Genomic DNA, 22005 nt, shown 5'->3' with positions numbered 1-22005 from the left:
GTAATTAAAACAGTGAGATACCATCTACTAAGCAGGCAGAGATTTGTTTTTAAAAGTATTATATATATGATTGGCAAAGATTTAAGTATAGGGACACTCATTCAGTAGAGGTAGAAATGTACACTGGGAGATTCTTTCAGTAAAATATTTTTTGTCAGGATTTTTGGATGCAAAATTTTCACTGATAGGAATATATTCAAGGGGAAAATATGTATGAGCAAATATTTAGCACAACAGTCTTTATTGCAATGTTCTTTATAACAATTTATTGCAATGTTCTTTATAAAAGCTAGATACAACAAATATTCAATAGAAGAGTATTAACAAACTAGGATATGATGATAAATGTAACATTCTGTGACCATTAAAATTTATTATACAATAGAATATTGTCATAAAAACATGAATATAAGTAACAAAAAACAGATTCAAAATTATATAAACGAGCCATTTTTAAAGTATTACTATTTTAAAATATACATACTCCAAAATATTTACAGTGGTTATGGCTGGATACTAGTAAGATTACAGATGACTGACTCAGTTACTGCATTTTGTGTATAAAGGGCGCTCTAAATTTTCTTACAATGGTATATTTTTCAAAATTAGAAAAATAAACAAACATGTATAAAAAATAGGTGGCATTAAAAAATGAAACTGCATAAAAAACTTTTTTATGGTTTCCACCACAATCCTGAAAAAAGTAAGAGAAAAAATAGATTGGATTCTAAAAAAACACCATTGCTTTTAATAATGTCTTATAGTTTTAGTGTAAACAAGCCCTTCAGATCCTTTGTTAAGTTTATTCCGTGGTATTTTATTCTTTTTGCTGCAACTGAAAAAGGAGTTCCTTTTTTTTTTGGGGGGGGGCCATTTCTTTTACTGAAATTTCATTGTTGGTATATAGGAATGCAATGTACTTTTGAACATTGTCTTAGAAATTGAAGACAAAGAAATGGAAAGATATTTCATGTCCATGGATAGGAAGAATCAACTTAGTTAAAATGGCTGCATTACCCAAAGCAATATACAAATTTAATGCAATGCCCATCAAAATTCCAATGGCATTTTTTAAAGAAATAGAACAAAAAAATTATCAGATCTGTATGGAATCACAAAAGATCCCAAATAGCCAAAGCAATCCTGAGAAAAAAGAACACGGCTGGGGGTAGGTATCACACTCCCTGACTTCAATTTATACTACAAAGAGACAGTAATCAAAACAGCATGATATTGACAGAATAACAGACACACAGACCAAAAGAACAGAATTGAGAGCACAGAAACAAACCCACATATAATAGGCAGATAATTTTTGACAAAGGAACAAAAAACATACAGTGGAGAAAAGACAGCCAATTCAACAAATGGTGCAGGGAAAATTGGAAAGCCACATGCAAAAGAATAAAAACAGACTGCTATCTATCTGTCATCACATACCAAAATTAACTCAAAATAGATCAAAGATGTAAACATAAGACTTGAAACAGTAAATTGCATGGAAGTAAGCATAGGGACCTTGGGTTCAGAATGGATTTTATGAATCTGACCTCAAAGGCAAGGGAAGTAAAAGCAAAAATAAATGAATGGGACTATATTAAACAAAAAGCTTCTGCACAGCAAAATTAACCATCAACAAAACAAAGAGGCAACCAATCGAATGGGAGAAGATATTTGCAAATAACATCTCCGATAAGGGGCTAATATCCAAAATATACAAAGAACTCATACAACTCTACAACAACAACAACAAAAATCCAATTAAAAAATGGGAAGAGGACCTGAACAGATGACTCTCTCAAGAAGACACAGAAACAGCCAACAGATATATGAAAAGATGCTCAACTTCATTAACTATCAGGGTAATGCAAATCAAAACCACAATGAGCTTTCACCTCACACCTACTAGAATGGTTATTATCAACAAGACAAGGAATAACAAGTGTTGGAGAGGCTGTGGAGAAAAAGGAACCCTTATACACTGTTGGCTGGAATGTAAATTAGTACAGCCACTATGGAAAACTGTATGGAGGTTTCACAAAAAATTAAGAATAGAATTACTATATGACCCAGCAATCCCTCTTCTGGCTATCTACCAAAAAAGTCTGAAAGCATTTATCCATACTTCGACAGATGACTGGATAAAGAAGATGTGGTACATATACACAATGGAATATTACTTGGCTGGAAGAAAAGAAGAAACACTGCCATTTGCGACAACATGAATGGATCTTGAGATAATCATTCTAAGCGAAATAAGTCAGACAGAAAAAGTTGAGAAAACATGACTTCACTCATACATAGGATGTAAAACTGAAAGCAAGAAGGAACAAGACAAACAAAAAAAGAAACAAAAACTCATAAACAGAGACAACAATTTAGTGGTTACTAGAAGGTAAGGGGGTACGGAGGGAGGTAGAAGAGCGTAAAGGGGATCAAACATGGTGATAGAAGGAGATTTGCCTTTGGATAGTGAACATACAATGCAATACATAGATGATGTATTATAGAACTGTACACTTGAAACCTATATAACTTTACTAACCAACGTCACTCCAATAAATTCAATATAAAAACACTATTTCTAACATACTACCTATAAAATGAAAAAAATAAGAGGAACATGAGAGAAAATACAGTAAAGTCACAATAAAACCAACATGTTAACACGTTTTTAAAAACCTGTAATAGTAGTGTCTATAAAGTGAAATCTCTAGAAACATCTAGGCATACAAAACTGGGAGAAAACCAAGGGGAGTTTTTTATCAATGTTTGAAGCAAGGAAATAAAACCAGGACATGTTCTTTTCTTGGGGAAGACAAGAGAAGCAGTCTATTCTCATTCTGCTTGTATCTTTTCCTACAGAGAATATGAGCTTAAACTGGAAAGAGCAGAACAAATACCGTAAGTATTGAACGCTACCTATGGTAAGGGAAAAAGTGGCAACAAACAACCTAGCACTTTCAAATAAGTCCAGATATTCAGATCCTAATGAATCACATTCCAAGGTTCAGGAACTGTTTACAGATTTGATCTCAGAATCACTGAGATCAAATATATGAGAAATAATGAAAAGAAACAGATAAAGGCAAAATTTCCAATTTTAAAAAACAAAAAGGACAAAACTGGTGGACTGTGAAAACTACTTAATTGTAAGCTTAACATTAACACATGGCAATGTAACAGAACAAAGAACAGGACTCACCAAGTTTCATGAGAAAATACAGCTGAGCCTTGAACAACATGGGTTTGAACTGCATGGGTCTACTTATAAGTGAAGTTTTTCAATAGATACTGTAAACCTATTTTGTCTTCCTCGTTATTTTAATAACATTTTATTTTCTCTAGCTTACTTTATTGTAAGAATACAGTATATACTACATATAACATATAAAATATGTATTAACCAACTGTTTATGTTATCCATAAGGCTTCCAGTCAATAGCAGGATATTAGCAGTTAATTTGGAGGGAGTCAAAAGTTATATACAGATATTCAATTCCAAGGGAGGTAAGCAGCATTGCAGTACTGCTCAAAGGTCAATTGTAGTCTTAATGTTTTTTTCCTATAAAACCATTAGGTTATTTGCTCTTGGATTGGCAAAGCAACTGAAAATTTGACATTTTTGAAGATAAGATGAAAAGCTTTCTACATGTTAGTACTGACAGATATACAGAGCATTGAACAACTGTATCCAAATTGTGTTGATAATGGATTAATTTCACCATAGAGGAATACTGAAGGAGCATTACATTAAAAAAAAAAAAACAACAAAGATGACTAAGGAAGACAAAATTGCCATCACGTGTCTAAAACACAGTCATGTAACAGTAGAGGTCAATGACTTGGTTGTCACACTGTAGAGATACAGGACTAAACAGTTCAGAAAAACAAGTAAGTTATAAAAGAACCACTGAAGAAAGACACTTTTGGAAAAAAGACACTGTTCATTACAATAAGTAGACCTTATTACACGGGAATCAACATTTGGATAGAATGCTAGACACACAAATACTACAATGGATGAGGAAATTCTATGATACGAAACATTCTCTAAATCTTAAAGTATAATTTTACCCAGTGGCAGCTCTCTATTCCGACTTGGGGGTAGAAGAGGGGCTCTTTTGATTACTTCATGAAAAGACTACAGAAAAAGCAGCAATACGTTCTCATAGCCGAAGGGACACTATTTTAATTCTAACCTGGCTGATGTTGGTGTCCTCCTTATTATTCAGCTGTACTAAGTAAGACTAATAAAAAGAATGTACAATACTTAATAGGAGAGCCTATTCACAACACATTAATGTTAATAATTCTGAACAATATTTTAAATTCTGCACAATAGTTTGGTATCTATTCTAGTTACCAAAAACATAAACTATATTCTTCTTAACTAAACTAGTATACACATTAAATCAGTGGTTCTCAAAGAGTGGTCTGGAATCTGCAAGATCTCTTCAGGAAGCCATGAGGTCAAAATTATTTTCATAATATAATGAAAATATAATTTGCCTCTTTTATTTTAATCCTATAAAGTGAGCGAAGTTTTGAAGCTATACAACGTGTGATATCAGAACACAATGAATGCAGACGCACATGTGGGAATCTAGTTGTCTTCTATTAAGCTAGACATTAAAATGATTTTTTAGAAATGTAATACAATGCCATTCTTCACGCTACATATGCATATTTCTTTATTTTTAGAAAAGCTATTTTTTCACAAATGTTATCTATATTAATGTAATAGATTTAGTATTATTAGTATTAATATAATAGATTTAGTTACTTATATTAATGTAGTAGGTTTTGCATTGTTTCAAATGATTTAATAAACAATTATTAAAACATTTAATATGTTAATGTTTTGTTTTTAATTTATAAGACAATAAGTATCAATAGGATATATAGATAAATAACATACAGAAAAGCTCTTTATAAGGTCCTCAGTGAATTTTTACAGTGTAAAGGACTTTTGAGACCAAAATGTTTGAGAGCCACTGTATTAAATCATACTAATTATTCTACATCAACACTTCAAAGGATGCTAGAATCATTTATAATGCAAGTAAGTATTAAAAAATATGGTCTTCCCTCAAAAGACAACCTAAGCAAATAACTACTACTTTTAGGATTAGGCACATATCTGGAACAGGGATAGGTTCAGAAATGAGTTTCCATGGGTCAAATAACACCATCTGCATAGAGTCAAGAGATAATGCTAATAACAAACATGTAATCACAAATGCTATAAAGAATGAGCCCCAGCTGCACAAAAGCAAACTATTATCACACCAGTACAACTCAAAATTCACTTTTTCTAAGAACTGATTATACAATAACTCCATCAATATTTACATCAGCATTAATAACTCTGCAAGTAGCATTTAATATTGAAATAATACCAAAAGATATACAGTATACTCCAATACATATCCAAATATCTCCAATGTTTTCGTATTTTTTTATTAACACCTTTCCTATAACACTTTTCCTATTTTACCAAAGACTGTTAAAATCAGAGCTCACTTCAAAAACTGAATAAAAAGATTTTCTTTAGGATAATGAGACTTAAAAAAACAAAAAAATAGCAGTAAAAATAATTCTCTGAATTAAGACCTAGCCCTTAAGTATCATTTTATTAATTATTTGAAACATCTATATATATAAGGTATAGCCAAAAATTTATCTACAATATTTATTATAAGGCATACTCTAATAAAACTTTTATATGTCCAAATATGTGATGCTCATCAATACGGAAGGAAAGAAAGTAACATTTGAGAGCCCACAGTTTGTGAAACATTATGCTAAGTACTTTGTATATTTTACTTCACAAATCCTCACAGCAACATTGTAAAGGAAATATTTTACAAATTAGGGAACTCAGGTTCACAAGGGTTTGGTAATTTGTCCAGAGTCCACAGGTAAACAAACAGAGATAGAATTTGACCTGAGGGAAAAGAAAATTCCTTCAAAGACCCTTGTCAGTTAAGTGCCCTTCTCTTTAAAGAATCTGATGGCATTTAAAGAATGGTGGGCCTACATGGAGAAAAAGTCCCAGAATGTCTACCAACATCTTGCTTTTGCTTTGTGAATTTAGGAAACAACTGAGCCTCCTTTTTTTTTTTTTTTTTTTTAATCTTTATACAGAAGCTACTACCCCTATCTTGCAGGACTGTTAAAGCAACTGGTTACGTCAAGAAAGACAGCCTAGGTCCACACATAAAAGGTACTCAAAACACGGCAGGTTTGCTGTTAGTAATCATACTACTTTCTAGGGGGCAGTTTCTGTTTTAAAGTTCATTAACTATATGATCCCACTAGAACTAAACCGATTGCTATTAAATCTATTCTGATTATGAAACAGGAGCAACAGGGAGATATCTACACCAATAATGGATGGGTCCTGATTAAAAAATAATATAGAATGTTCAAGACTTATTTCCTTCTGGTGATTAAAACGTACTAAATTTAACAAATATTTTTAAAAATAAGTAAGTCTCAAGAGTATAAAGTACCTTAAAAATTCTCTAGCCCAATCAAATTCTAAGGCTTAATCATAATGACTATAGCCTTAACAAAGAAATTATCAGGAGTCAGAAGTGAAGAGGAAAAAATTCCTCAGGAGATAGTAACTTAGAGGTGCAAGACAGAGGAGAAAAGATGGTACTGGGAAACCTAAATGGGTTTATTAGCTCAACACACACAAGAACATAGCATAGAAGTACTTTAAATATAATTCCTGCAGAAATATTAAATCTCATCTTTAACAGGGTCTCAGGGTTTCATCCTTTCTCTTATTTCAGTCAATTCTTATTTGGAACGCTCGAAAAAGGAAAGGCATTGTTTCTAAAGAAACTGTTAATTAAGAGTCAATGTCAAAGATTCTTCAACATATTTACAATGCTTGATTTTTCAAAGCACCAAATGCAGGAAAATGTACAGATCAACTTCCTGGCAAAGAAAGTGCACACTGGAGTCAGAATGTCTGAATTTAAATCCTGGATCCACTACTTACTCTGTAACCTTGAACAAATTTCCCAATGTCTCTATAAAATGCCTCCAGTGAGTATAATCCATAAAGCCAACAAAACAGTTCCTTAAAATACCACAAAGCAGAGGCACCAAAAAATTGAGAAAAACTTTAAAAAATAATTTGATGTTTCAAAAAGACAGCAACTTAGCCACAATGGTAAAAATGAATTTTTCCCAGACTTTCTTATGTTTGCTTTAGTACGCATTTTCTGTTTGTTTGTTTATATCACACATGGGGGAGGAGCGTAACCCTTTCAGTGTTCAGGGTTTCTAACAGTTTTTAATCCAACCCTGCCTACTTCAAAGCACTGCTGTTAAGGATTAAATTAAGTGATGCACATAAAGCGCTTGACATAATACCTGTCACACAGCAGGCATCCAAGGGTGGCCATCATTCTTACTACTATTATCATTAGCATTATTTCTTTCTTAGGTTTCAGACTACTACCTCTCCTGCACCATCTCTGTGGCAAATGTCATCATATGCATACACTTTTTATTCTCATGCTTCCAACACTAGTTCAATAGCATAAAGGTCTTGGGAAAAAAGACTTCAAATAGTCGGTGTTAAAAATAGCTTTATCACCAGTCATTATTAGGTCACTAAGCTAAATTCAGAACTGGGAAATCATTATGTCGAACAAAAATACCTTTACCTTTTTGTGTAGTTCTTTAAAATTATATGTAAAAAATATATTTCTATGGTTCTGTTAAATTTCTAGAGACACAGCACACAGCGTCGCTATTTAAATATTCCTATTTCATAGTCAACTAAAACCTCAAAAAGAAATGAAAATTAACTATACTATCACATAAACTGATTACTCTTTCAATTACACTTTTTCCAGGCTTAAGTGAGGGATTTAAAAGTAAACAGATAACACATTAGGTATAGCACATCCTAAAGTGAGAATAACTGGTCAAGAGTGACTGTATTGAAATATTTTTCTATTGAAGCATTACTCCAAAATTATACAGAAAATTTGCTACAATACAATATAATTGTACAGAAAGGGATTTCATATGAAAGTATGAACAACCTGTGCTATAAAAAAAAAAAAAAAAGCATATACTGATTGTTTACTTTCATTCTCAGAGAAAAATCAAAACACTGAGGGGATGAACCTCTGAAAACTCTACTACTTAAGCCACTGCCACAATGTGAAATCCTCACTTACATGTTAAACCGTCCATTAAGCCTTGATTGGAAAAATCATGGAACCAGACCACACAGGGCATATCTACAGGTTTTAGAGCAGCTTATAATACACCTTAATAAGGCGTGCAAGGCCTTACCTTACTTGGCCTTTACCTATCTGCCAATTTTGTCTCTCCCCACAAGCCCCCCTGCATTCTGCACCCTCACTATACAGACTGCAACTCTCTAAACACACCATGGGGTGGACGGTTAGCTCAGTTGGTTAGAGAGGGGTGCTAATAACACCAAGGTTGTCAGTTCAATCCAGGCATGGGCCACTGTGAGCTGTGCCTACCTTAGGGAAAAAAAAAAAAAGTGCTAATAATAAACACACCATGGTCTTTCTCATACCTAAAATGTGCTCTCTACCTTTCTGGTCCACATAAACAAGTTAAATTGAGGTATATTTTAAGACTTCGCTACAGCTTAACCTCCTCTATGAATATTTTTCCTACCATACTAACCCTCCTATGGAATCTATCACTGGTTCTTTAATGCCCCCATTTTCTTTGTATGTAATATCATGATACCTATGGTATTTAAGTAGACTTACTTATTGACATGTCTCCTCTTACTAAACAATTAATTCCCTGAGAGCAAGATTGCTCTTATTCATCCTTTTATGTCCAGTAACTAGCACTGTACTTAGTAATAAATAGTAAGCATAGGACAAATATATGATGAATGGATGGATGCATTAACTGAGTTTGACCTTGCAATGAAGATTATGAAAACAATCTTGAGAACTAGAAAACATTCTCCCTCCAACAATCAGATTCAGTTACATACATAAAATTTGTGTTGAGGAACTAAGAAATATGAACCTCACTCTAGATACGCAGAAGTAAACACACACAAAATTGTTTTATATATTAGCTCACGCAGAAAATAAAATTTCCATTAGTTTGACATTTATAAGTTTCAGTTTACTATAATCATAATAGGAAAATTGTTATGCATTCCATTATGATAAGCAAATATCAGTAAATTTTCTTTATAAATTATAAGTTTGTAATACATTTTTAAAACCATTATTTTCAGATTGTTACAAAAAATCCATATATGAATATGAACCATAGCTGATATAAATTAAACCAAGTATAAAACAGTCAAAGTAAATGAAACTGATCACTGCATTAACAATGATACCCTACTTTTATCAGCATAATACCTATCACTACTATGAATTAAGTTCTTCAATACCTATTTAGCTAATTCCCTAATTGTTCTCTGAAAAAAAAACACACTTAGTGTTTTTTTTTCTTGACTGATACTCCATGTGATTTAAAAATTCTCAATTAATTAATTCCAATAATAGTAACAAAAATGATCACAGCTACCACATAATAAGTATTTGCCAAATGCTATTTATTATTTCACATATGATACCTCATTTGAAGCTTATACTAACGCTTTAACCTTTGAATTCATATCCCCTTGAGATAGCCTAAGAAGAAACAGCTTCTGGGAGATCCAATTAACTATTAAGTCTCAATATCAACAAGTAGGAAAGAAAGGAGCATCTGATTTCAAAGGCTCTGCACTTTCTACAACAGTATGCCACCTTTCTTAATCCTTCATCAAATATGTTATTCATCAAATTTATCCAGTATTAAAATTGGGTTGACATTATTTTAAATTTATACCAGGAAAGGAATATAATGCCAGTATTGAGAGCAAAACTAAACCCTTCAAGATAAACTTTTCATGTGACAGTAAGAATAATTCACCATTTTGAATAACACAACCAAATTGTGGCACAGAAAGGAACTAAAATGTTTTACTTTGTGTGATATAAAAAAACTGATAAAGGATCAATTCTTCATTGAACAAGTAATATAAAATAGTCCAATTATTTCTAGATCAATTTTTTTCAATGCTTTTTCTTTCAAACATAGAAACTAGTCAATATTTTTCTAAATCTGTAAGTCACGTAATATATAAGTAGAATTTCTAAAATTTTGAAGTCTATTATATTTTCATCAATGACCTCTTAAGAAATAGAAAATGCTGTACAAATGTTAATAGTTATTACTAGGGTAACTATGTAGTTTATCATTCAAACCTACACACTTTTTGGAATAGGGGTACTACGAGGTAGTTATTACAATTTAACCATAGCTTTAACTAGGATTGTCCGAGTAACCAGAATATGTGGACACCCTAACAACTGCCCTCTAACTCTTCTGCCATTCATTACGCTCACAGTCCTTCTACAACAATCTAGTGAAAAGATAAACATGTCTACTATGTAAAACCATTTGGCTACATATTTGACTATTGCAGCACAATATTGAAGAAATACTTTCTTTGCTTCCCACCCATGTTTAAAAAGGCTATTTCATTAAGATAGTTCACATTAGTATAAAACTTCAATAACTTCAACTATACCTCATTCTGAAGTTCATCACCACTTTTAACAGAAGCAAGCATATCATATAAAGTACAGCAAAGATCTTCTATTCTTGTTGCTTCAGCCATTTCACTTAAAGTGGCATTTAAGTACTTCTCAACTTCACTCCACAGAAAGGAGTCGTTTGTTTTTTCCACAGCCTTGACCTCTGGGGTGGAATGCTCCTGAAAATGTTCATTCAGAAACTTCTTGTAATCTAGACTTATAGTTTTCTGGGACTCACCATTTATTGGCAGTTCGTCAAAGTAGTCCAAATCATGCATGTCAAATGAAAATGCTAAATTTTTACCAAATAAAACTCTATCATCAGGGTCCTCTTTTGTCATCTGGACAAGTGCAGTAAGATTGTCTTGATGAAAATGAGAAGTAATTCGATTAGTAGCATTACAAGCTGCAGTAGCAGCGGATGACGGGAAGGGACCAAACATCAGTTTGATAGCCTTTGTCTCCTTGTGACCAACAGAGTCCTTCAAGTGAAATGTCGTGAAGAGAAATGCAGCTGCACTTTCAATTGCTTCTTTTCCATTATCCACTCCAACTATTCAAATACAAAAGAAACAGTATTAGCTCAATTGAATCATGGTTCAAGTTAACATTTTCAAAAAAACTACTACCAATATTTTTCTGAGTAAATCCAATAGTGCAAACATGCTGATAAAGATGACCAATGTAGGAGAAGAAAACCCCTTTAAGTACATTCCCAAATTCCCAAAGAACTATATTAGGTAAATAAACCATTATCAATAATTATTCTATATTTAAGTAGAGAAACTACCGAACAACAACGCTTTAGTTCTAAAAACAATTTGAGACATTAGCTAAATTTTATTTAAAACCGAATTTTAAAAACTAAGTTGATGAGCTAATAAAGCAAAATAAGATATGAAAAATAAATCTGAACAACAGACTTTTGGAGCTGGAAGGAAATCTCAGAGGGCTGTAACTTTCTTTCCAGTTTGTACTGAAAATCTGAGATGGCAAGAAATAGATTTATATGGTTTCATTCAGAAACATTTAATACCATCAAGGATGGACATAAATAGAATCTTTTAAAATAAACTTAGCCATATCATAAAACATGAAAGAAATCTGCTGTTTAAAAGAGACCAGAAGTAAATTTCTTACCAAAGAGGAAATAAAGGAGCGGCAGGAATTTAAGGCATTAATTTATCATACCTGATTTTCTCAAATAAAAAACTAAACAAAAAACTATGTTTTGTCATAGAATTCAAAAAATATTTAGAGCAGAAAAAAGAATTTCAGTCTTCAGAAGGCTCAAAAGTCAATGTGACTTACCTAAAATAATACTGAAGTTATTATACTAATATAATTAACACACGGGTATCTATCTTCCTGAAACCACAGCTCCAAACACATCATTAATTATACAAACCTTGAGCAACTTACTATATAGCTCAGTAATTCAATCCAAACTCCCACACTTTGTTTTCAAGCCAGGCCAGGAGCTAACCTCATCCTTTTTATTTCTTTTCTTTTCTTTTTTTTTTTCCTGTTTTACTATTACATATTTCCTGCTCCAGCCAACAAGGATTTCTCAGCATCCAAAAACCAGATCCTGTCCCATTCTACGGCAATTTCCATGCTTTTATTTAACCTTCCCCAAGGCCTTGATTGTTCAAATCCTACCCATGTTTCAAAATCCAGCTCAACTGCCTCTTTCAAGGTGACTACAATATTGTGTACATTGCTATATTCCCTCATTGTACCTAGGCCAAAGTAGTGCCTCAACAGAGATTTGCTGAATTAAACTGAATTCAGGCTTCAATGACACTAGACTAGTATTTTTACAATACACCACACTTGCCTTGATAACTTCTCATTGTACATGATGCTTACACATGTGTATAGAAAACTAAAAATTTATGAAGATAAGCAATTTTACAATGTATGTTTATTATTTCCAATTTCTTCAAATATGAAGTCTATTTTTATGATTTTAAAGAATTCACAAAACACCATCTGACATATTATTCTTTTAGTATTTAGGAAAATCCATGACAAAAATCTTCTATAAATTATACAGTGCTTTCAAATTAATTAACTGAATAGCATTTATGTACATTTATTCAGTCTACACATGCTTAGAAAACTTAGCTTTTGGATATTTAGGAACTATGATAATTCTACAGGTAATTCAACAGAGCTGAGAATACAAAAGTCTGAGCAAAAATGGAATTCACATTTATAAATTCATTCAACATTTAAGATTGTAAATATGCATTCTTTTGTAAAGACATTATCATTTTGTATCTCGGGATTTTTCTAAAACAACTTACTAAGAACTTTGACATTAAATCATTTCAATTCTTGCTAACAAAATTACCTTTGTCTTATAGATGCTAAAATGGAAATTTGGAGTTAAATAATTTGGGAGAGATAAAATAGTTATTTAGTTATTAAACAAGATTCAAAGCTGACTTCTAACTCCTAAACAAAGTTATTTCCACTATACCACACTGATTCCTTGTAAATGCCTAGAAACAGATTTATTTCTAATTCTCATTTACTAAATAAATTTTTAAAAATCACCTTAGGAAATAAAGTAATAAATCAATGGTCTTAATTTATTACTGTAAGTGGAAGTACATTAAACAAACATTATTAGGTCACTGGTTAAACCATGTTTAAGTCACATACTGCACTCATTAAATACAATGCAGTGGATCCATATACCTTGCCATAGAATAACCTCCACAGGACAGTAATGGGGAGAAAAAGTAAGTTATGAGTCCACTATTGGGAGGAAAAAAAAAAAAGGAATGATTATAGACTCATAGAAACATCTACAAAGGTCAAAATCATTTTTTTCAGGGTTTCAAATTTTTAATGAGCATTGATTTACACCTATAAAATTTTGAAACATACAAAAACTTAAAAAAATTGTTCTGTTTCACAAATTTTATTTATTGATTCAACAATTACCAAAGATTACATCTCCTATTTTGACAATAAGACAATGTTAGAACTCGGGGAAAAAAGATAATAAAATACTAAACTGTAACTGCCTTAAGAAAGCATAAATCATGTGATTTACATGAATCAAAATTATTCTGTCAAAACTATCCACAATTGGCTTAATTCTTACCATGTAAAAATATCTCTAGTATAGAATGATATTCAGGAAAGACAGATTTTAATGAAATGTTGCTTTAGTGAGGAAATCTCACTAGAAAATGTTTTCCTTTTATCACAAGTTACCATTACTCAAAAAAGTTGGATAAGGTTAAATTTTAAAACGTAATTAATATGGTCCTCTATTGAAGTTTTAGAAAAATGTTATTCAGAGAAGGGTGACAAATACCTCAACTCAGAATTGTCTGACTGCATTGACTTTGCGGGTTTTACTAACTATAACATGCAAAATGGCAGTTTTATATAGCCGTTTAGAGCCATATCTCAACACTTTGTATCTGAAAATACATTCAGGATGACGATTTTTAGAAAATTTAAAAATGTTTGAAATTAATGTTTATTTACTACATCTCGTGCTATTTTTTTTTTTTGCTTGTATAATTAGAAGGTAACTTGATCATTCCTTAGACCATTGACTATCAAATAGAATATGAGTCAGAATCACCATGGGTCTTGTTTAAAACCCAGATTGTGGGGCTTCCTCTCCAGAATTTCAGATTCACTCAGCCTGGAAAAATGACCTTCTGGGACTGAGAAAATGCATTTTTAACAAACTCCCAAGAGATGCTGATGCAGCTAATATGGGGACCACCACATTTTGGAAACAACTAACTTAGAACACTTTTTAAAAAATGGTTAATTAATCCAAATTAAGAAAAAGAAAATACACCTACATTGTATTTACTTCTATAAACCCCTAAAATTGTAATCTTAGTTGCATAATGGTGCTTTATAAATGTTACTCTTGAGAGCTACAGAATTACTAACTCTCCTCTGTACAACCTACTCCACCACATCTTTGAGTTGGGCTGCTAAGAATGGACAAGTGGCCATTTCTAAAAAAAATGAATCTCTGGGCCACGCTACTTGTGAATCTCAAAGTTCCCTATTTGAGAAAAACCAGCAAATAGCATTTGTTGCCACTGTTGGGTACCCAACAAAGAGATTACTGCATTATAGAAAACAATAAATTTCTCTGGGGTGCTAAAACACGCGGTGATGAATTTCATTTGCGCGGCCTCCCAGCAACCACACGCGCGTGTCTGCGTGTCCTCCCCGACAGGAGGCGAGACACGCGTCCCAGACCTCCGTCCACAAATGATGACGTAGCCACCACAGGAAACCAGCTGTAAGCAGAGACCACCCGGATGAGAAGGCAGCTCAGGATTGGAGCAGAGAACTGGGGCTCCAGGCAGGGCAGTGACAAAGGAAGCAGACAAATTTGTTAGTGTAGCGCGCACATGAAGCCAACGCTTGCTTAGATCTTTTGGTGAATGAAATATATGAAAGGTGTTTGTAAAACATAGAAAAAAAAATTGAAGAGGATAAATGCCATCAGATATCTCACTTGTCCAAGTGCTGGTAGCCCCACCTCCCCTCAACAAACTGGACTTAGAAGGGAAACCTACGCGAAACCTAAGCGCTTCTCCGCTTCTCCATCAGCCTGCTGAACGAGCACATTTGCCACATCGAAGGAAGGAGTGGGGACGCCTTGCAAAAGGAGAGTGGTGCACTTCTCGGGTGGAAATTATTAATAAATAGTCATATTCTCGTCTCCTTACACTATATCTAATATTAAGCATGTTGGATTAACTGAGGATCTTGTTTACAAACAAGCTCTTTTTTTTGTTCATTTCCCTTTGTTTTTTACGTACAATTTGTACTGAGTAATCTTTAAAATGAATATTAGGTTGAAGCTCTTTGGTCAGTTAACATTTGCTCCCAGTTCTAAAAGTTTTTTCTATCTGTTCCACACCACTGACTGTGTTAATCTTTCTAAGACTAGAAATTTTAAGTTTAGTTTTATCCTCAATATAAAGTCTCAGTAAATAAAATTACACTAAATAATAAATTGGCAAACGTTTGATTGAAACTTAGGATTTCCAGACCTTTAAGGAAGTTACTCTAGATACCTAACCACTTGAATACCTAATTATCTATCCAAAAAACATTGAACAAGATGGACTGTAAACCAGAAAACTAGCTTTTTATACTTGGCCTTAGGAGGCAATACATTTAAAGAGATACACTTAGAATACACTACAATAGTTTTCATTAATAATAAATACTTGCCTTGTGCATTTGACAGTTACATTGAGAGCAAATGAGATGTAAAATATACAGTAAATGCTAAAGATATAATTACTGTCACATTATAAAACAAATTTTTAAAATCAGAGTTGAATGATGACTAAATCTTCAACACACAATTTACTACTATATTTTCCTTTCCTTTGATTGCAAAATATTAATAAAGGGTTGTAAATTGTAACTTTTTAAAACAGCCTACCTTAATAGTTGAGGAATTCTTAAAAAGGGATGAGTAGGAAATTTTAATTGAATAAAAATATCCATCAACTATTTGTATCTTTAATTGCTAACTATCCAATTTAGAAGTTGTCAACAAATGAGTTCCTTAACATATAAAGTTAAGGAACTTAACATATAAAGTTAAAACTTCAATGTTAGAAAATATTTTATAAATATCTTTTATACTTTAATACTGAAATGTTCAAAGCAGTCAATTTACTTTTTTCACGTTATGTCCAAACTTTAAATGTCCACTTGACCTCTGATACTTGACCTGCAACTGTAACTATAAAAATATAACCCTGCATCAGTGTTAATTTAAGCTCATTCTGCTTGTTAAAAATATTGGCAAGGCAGGCAAACTATTATAAACATGTTATATTTGAGTAGAAATTGTCTGATATTTTAATTGATAATTACGATTATGTCTTTTACAAATATGTAAAATATTTGTGTCAGCAACTCTCCTAGGACAGCAGTACATATAAAAAAGTACCAAAACAATTATTCAACTTAAACATACACATCCTACACCCCCATTTTCTCCCCTGTACATACTCTCCTCTAGTGCTTGTTAATGTACTTTTCTAACAAGTACAGTATCTAAAATGGTCACATGAATCTTACAAGTATTTCCTCATTTTACAGAGAAATCAGGTTAAATAAAACACACCAATAAGACTGCAAGAGCAAGGATATTTTTTCCTTTCTGCATTATACTATCTTTCAAATAATCACCAATTATCAAACGAACTTGCGAGTAATAGATGTAAGCATTTACCATATGGCTTTTGGGGGAATAAACTGAACAATTTATGTGATATAAATTTAAAATTGGCTCAGTAATATAATTTATGAGCTTCATTTATTTTAGAGTGTAACTCTTGTACATCAAAGCATCTCCAGCAAAACCTTGCAGTAAGTAGGTAAAGCATTCAGGAAGTATTCAATATAGTAATTTGAAGCAATTGCTTAAATGTTAAGATTATTCCTATACTTTCATAGAAACTACTGCCTTTAGGGTGAATAAATGAAAGGAAAGCAAATAGAAAAACATATTTGGTAAAAAAAAAAAAAAAAAAAAAAAGAGCAGTAGTACAAGAGATTAAAGAGTCCAAGGCAATCCCCCATGTTTCAAGTTAGTCATTTAATTTTACATATATTCATTACTAAATGTTAATATTCATATTACATTGTAGACTTTAAGTCAGCAGCCAGCCACTATAATCCTGCATCAAATTACAACTTCACTTTCCAAACAATGAAACAGTAATATAAAAGTTTTGATTTTATGTAAAAGCTTCCTATAATAAAACCATTATTTTGAGCATCACTAAGGAAATAAACTGTCTTTGAACAAATCACATAGCTTACTGATATTTAACTGGCAGTTCCTATTTTTTTAATACCCAAGAAAACAACATTAAAAAAAAAGATTTAAAGTATACATGTCAGTGCAGCATCCATTTATCAGATGTTTGGTAATAATATAAAGACAATTAACTGCAACCTTAAAAACGCCTCTACTATGGAATTCAGTGTAAATTTTCTTATGCTTACAGAATTATAATAACTTGTAAATGGAGAATAATATACTGATAAAGTAAAGCAAACTGTGAAAAGTTGATCCTATTTCCAATTATTGCCACTACTACAATATCCGTTCAATTTATAGCTGTTTTGCCATATAATCTGAACTGCCTGATTATAAAGCCCATTGTCACGCGGGGTGTCAGGCGGGGTCCCATCTGGGGTTTCTAGTCCCACTCCCCATATAAGAATGCAGGACGTGGTGAGGCCAAAAAGGAACACCCACGGAGCCATAGGTAGGGGAGTCCTATCACTATATTCTCGCTGGCGGCTGGGTTGGAAACACAAGAAGCAGGAGCCACACTATCCGCAACCTGCTGTCCACTTTTCTACAATCCGCAACCGGCACTCCACCGCTTGCTAGCTCAGCCACCATCTTCTTGCCAGCCCCCCATTTTTTGCTAGCATAGCCACAGCAGTTATATTAGTGGCCAATGGCTCAGTGAGCCAGCACCTTTCCACCTGAGGCCGAGAGCCTGGAAACTGCACTCCTGGCTCTGTCCCCACACCCATACATTTGCAAAATCATCTATGATTTTCACTGTTTTTCAGCTCTTTTGTTTTGTAATTTTTCTTGTGATATGAACATAAATATAACACCTCTGGCCACAAAACATTCAAAATACAATCTAATTCCATCCCAAGTTTCCTTCTCTATGATTTCCTGCCTGACTTACAGAAGCAAAGTCCCTGCCCTTTTTGTACCACATCATTACTGGGCACCTCCATCTATCCTAACATTTAACCATATAGAACAACTATTTGTTTACAATGGCTATTGCTATATTTGGGTTATAATAAAATTATTCACTGTCAGCCATTTACCAGGCTTTACTCGACACATTTTGTAGTACTGCTTCACAGCACAACTATACAAAGTAAGAATTATCATCACCATATGAGGAAATAGGTTTAGTGATATTAACTCCCACAAGTAAATGACAGAACTGAATTTCTACCACTATAGTAACTAATAAGTTGAAACTGTCCTGATCTATAAGAAAATAATTTTATGAAGACTTAAAACTGAAAATGAAATAAAGATGGTGCAGAAAATGTAATTGCAAATATTCTAAACAAAATATTAGCTTACTGGATCCATCTAAACATAAACTATAAGCAAGTAGACTTTATTCCAGGAATGCAAAATGGTTCAATTGTTAGAAAATCTAGCAACATAATCTACTCTCAAAAAATTAAAAGAGGAAATGTCTAATGTACAGATATGATGGCTACAATGGAACAGACACGATGAACAAAAGGCTTCAAACATGAAGAAAAAGCCAAGTCATTAGCAGTCTCGGGCTCTAACATTATAAAGCTGCTGACTCCTACAGTGGGAGTTTGTCAGATGAAACAAATAGACCCACTTGGTCTCTGTCACTATAGTAGATTTTGATATTTGACCTGAATACATATATTTATGAATGTATAAATGTCATAAAATATAAAAATGGGCATGAGAATAATAAAGACCAATTATGTTATATTTATGATATTGGTTACCAGAGACTGAGCAGGGAGTTCTGACCATACAGTAAAATTTTATTTCTTAAAAAGAGAATCTGAAGGAAAGATAGCCAAGTGTTAAGCTTAATGGGGAATACAAATGCAGGTATTTGTTATATTTCTTTTTATCAGTCTGAAATATTTCATGAAAATTCATAATATAAAAAGCCGTAACTTTTATTTTTTACTGAATATAACAAGAATGTATATAGTACACGTACAGCTCAAAGACGTATCACAAAATTAACATACTTATGTAATTTGGGTAATTACTTCCAGTACTTCCAGAAACAGTATTATCGGCTCCCCAGAAACTTCTACACCTACTCCCAGGCATTATTAGCCTCCTTCCTCAGAAAAGAAGCTACTTACCCTGACTTCTGAAAACAGAGATTAATCATGCCTAGTTCACATAATCTGTTCTTTTGTCTTTGGCTTCTTTCAGTCAACATTATGTTTATAAGATTCATTTACAATGTTACATGTAGCTGTGGTTCCTTATTGCTACAAGGTAGTCTATATATTATAATCTATCTATGCCATTATTTACAGTGAATTGGGTTGTTTCTACTTTAAAGCTATTACAAATAACGTCCCCCATAGATTGTATACATGTGCAGACATTTTTACTGGGTATTTATGTACATATTAATGGGCAATATATACCAAGACTTAAAATTTCACTTGTCCAACCACAGTAGATATTAACAAACAATTATTCAAAGCAGTGGTGGCAATTTACTCCGCCAGCAGTGGATGAGAATTCTTTTTTCACATTCTTTAACCTGAGCAACAACTGGTAAATCAGTCTCTTTAATTTTGACCATTCTTACAGGCATGTAGTGGCACTGCCCTGATTATAAGGCTGGGCACCTTTTAATGTGTATTGGCCATTCAGTTATCTTCTGTAAACTGCTTGTTCATGCTCTTGCTCATTTTTATATAGGATCATCTGTCCTTTCCATATTGATTTGTAGAAGTTCTTATTTAATGTAGAGACAAGCTCTCTTTTTGGGTTATATATGTTGAAACTATGTTCTCCCACTCTATGACTTTCCTTTTTACTCTCAAATAAAAACTATCAGTTTTAATATAATCAATTTACAAATCATTCCCCTTATGAGTGATTACTATTTTGTTTAATAAAATTTTCCATATACAGAGATAATGAGGATATTCTTCATTATCTTTTAGAAGATTGTTTTGAGCTTCATGTTTCATTTTATAAGGTGCTTACAATTATCTGTATAGGTACTTTTTTGTTTTGGTAATGTATATCCAGTTGATCCAGAACCATGTACTAAAAAATTAGCCAGGTATCACGACTTCATGGCCTTTGTGATAAAATAAGTGCCCTACTATCCGTGGGTCAGTTCCTGGACTCTATTCCATCCCACTAGTCTGTCTATGCTTGGACGAACACCTCACTACCTAAATTACTGATCTTTGTAAGTCTTCATATCTGGTAGAATAAGTTTTCCCTATTTACTTTTCAAGGTAGACTTGGTTTTGCTGCTCTTTGCCTTTGGATTTCTATATAACTTTCAGATTATCTTGTCAGTTTTACAGACAAACATACACCCTCAAAACACTAGCCTGCTGAGAATTTGACTGGGATCACATTGAGTATGTAGACCAATCTGGATAAAAGTATCTTTATAATCGTCAGTGTTACTCTTTGTATAGCATTCTATTTATTTAGGTCTTTAACTTTTCTCAGTAATATTTTAGTTTTCCATAAGGAAATCTTGCTCATCTTTTGTTAAATTCACTTCTAGGTATTGGATGATTTATTTAAGGTTTTTGTAAATTGCGTTTTAAAAAATTCGCTGCTGGTAAGTAGAAATAAAATTGATTTTTATGTTAACCTTGCTAAATTCATTTTCCAAAGACACATTCATGTGAATAATGTCAGTTTTTCAAATCGTATACCCTTTCTTTTTCTTGCCTTATTGTATTAGCAAGTACCCTTAGTACAGCGAGAAACAAGTGGTGGTAGGCATTCTTATCTAATTCCCTATTTCAGAGAAGAAGCTTTTTCAGCACTGAGTCATTAAATGATATTTGCTCTAGGTTTGTTTAGTAAATACTTTTTATGAAACTAAGGAAGTTCCCTTCTATTCCTAGATTGCTAAGCATTTTTATCATAATTGGATTTTAGTCATAAAATGCTTTCCATCATCTACTGAATACTCATGTGATTTTTAAACCTTACTACTTTACATGAATCACACTATTTTCCCTATTTATTAATCCAATAATTAACATTTTGTGCACTCAAGTGTGCTTGTGTTGCCTCTCTCACACATGTGAAACGTGTTTTTTTTTACTGACCCGTTTGACAGTGTACTGCAGTCTTCATGCTACTTCACTATAAACACTGCAGCATGCAATCTTAGATATCTGCTCACATATCCACAATGCCATTATGTTATCTAACAGTACCTAAAGACTCTCAGTACATATTCAAATTTCTACAATGGCCCCCAAAAATATCTTTATAATTTTTTTCTAATTCAGGATTCACTCAAGGATAGTACATTACATTTGATTATTATATGCTTATAACCTCCTTGGTCTATAATAATATCCTCATAGCTTTTTAAATGACATGTGAAATTCCCCTGTGAAGTCATCAAGGCATATAGATTTCTTTGTGTGAAAGTGTTTAATTACAGATTCAATTTCTTTAGTAGTTAAATATTCAGATTTCCTATTTCCTCTTTTGCTCGTTTTAGTCATTTTGTCATCTTAGTCTTTTAATCTGCCAAAATCTCTGCTCATCTTCTCATCGTCC

General features: G+C 32.7%; 1 protein-coding gene across 1 annotated transcript in view; it reads right to left on the bottom strand.

Annotated features, from left to right (window-relative positions):
- The window catches only part of ASCC3 (activating signal cointegrator 1 complex subunit 3), a 300443-nt gene that overhangs the window by 256146 nt on the left and 22292 nt on the right, over positions 1 to 22005 (bottom strand). The window contains exon 4 of the mRNA XM_019738872.3: positions 10625 to 11184. Within this exon, the coding sequence (XP_019594431.3) occupies positions 10625 to 11184 (560 nt within the window). The remainder of the gene's footprint in view (positions 1 to 10624; positions 11185 to 22005) is intronic.

Source organism: Rhinolophus sinicus, chromosome 2 (genome assembly GCF_057876585.1).
Source record: "Rhinolophus sinicus isolate RSI-liver-muscle chromosome 2, RSI-T2T, whole genome shotgun sequence".
NCBI lineage: Eukaryota > Metazoa > Chordata > Mammalia > Chiroptera > Rhinolophidae > Rhinolophus > Rhinolophus sinicus.
This window is presented reverse-complemented; position numbering and strand designations above follow the sequence as displayed.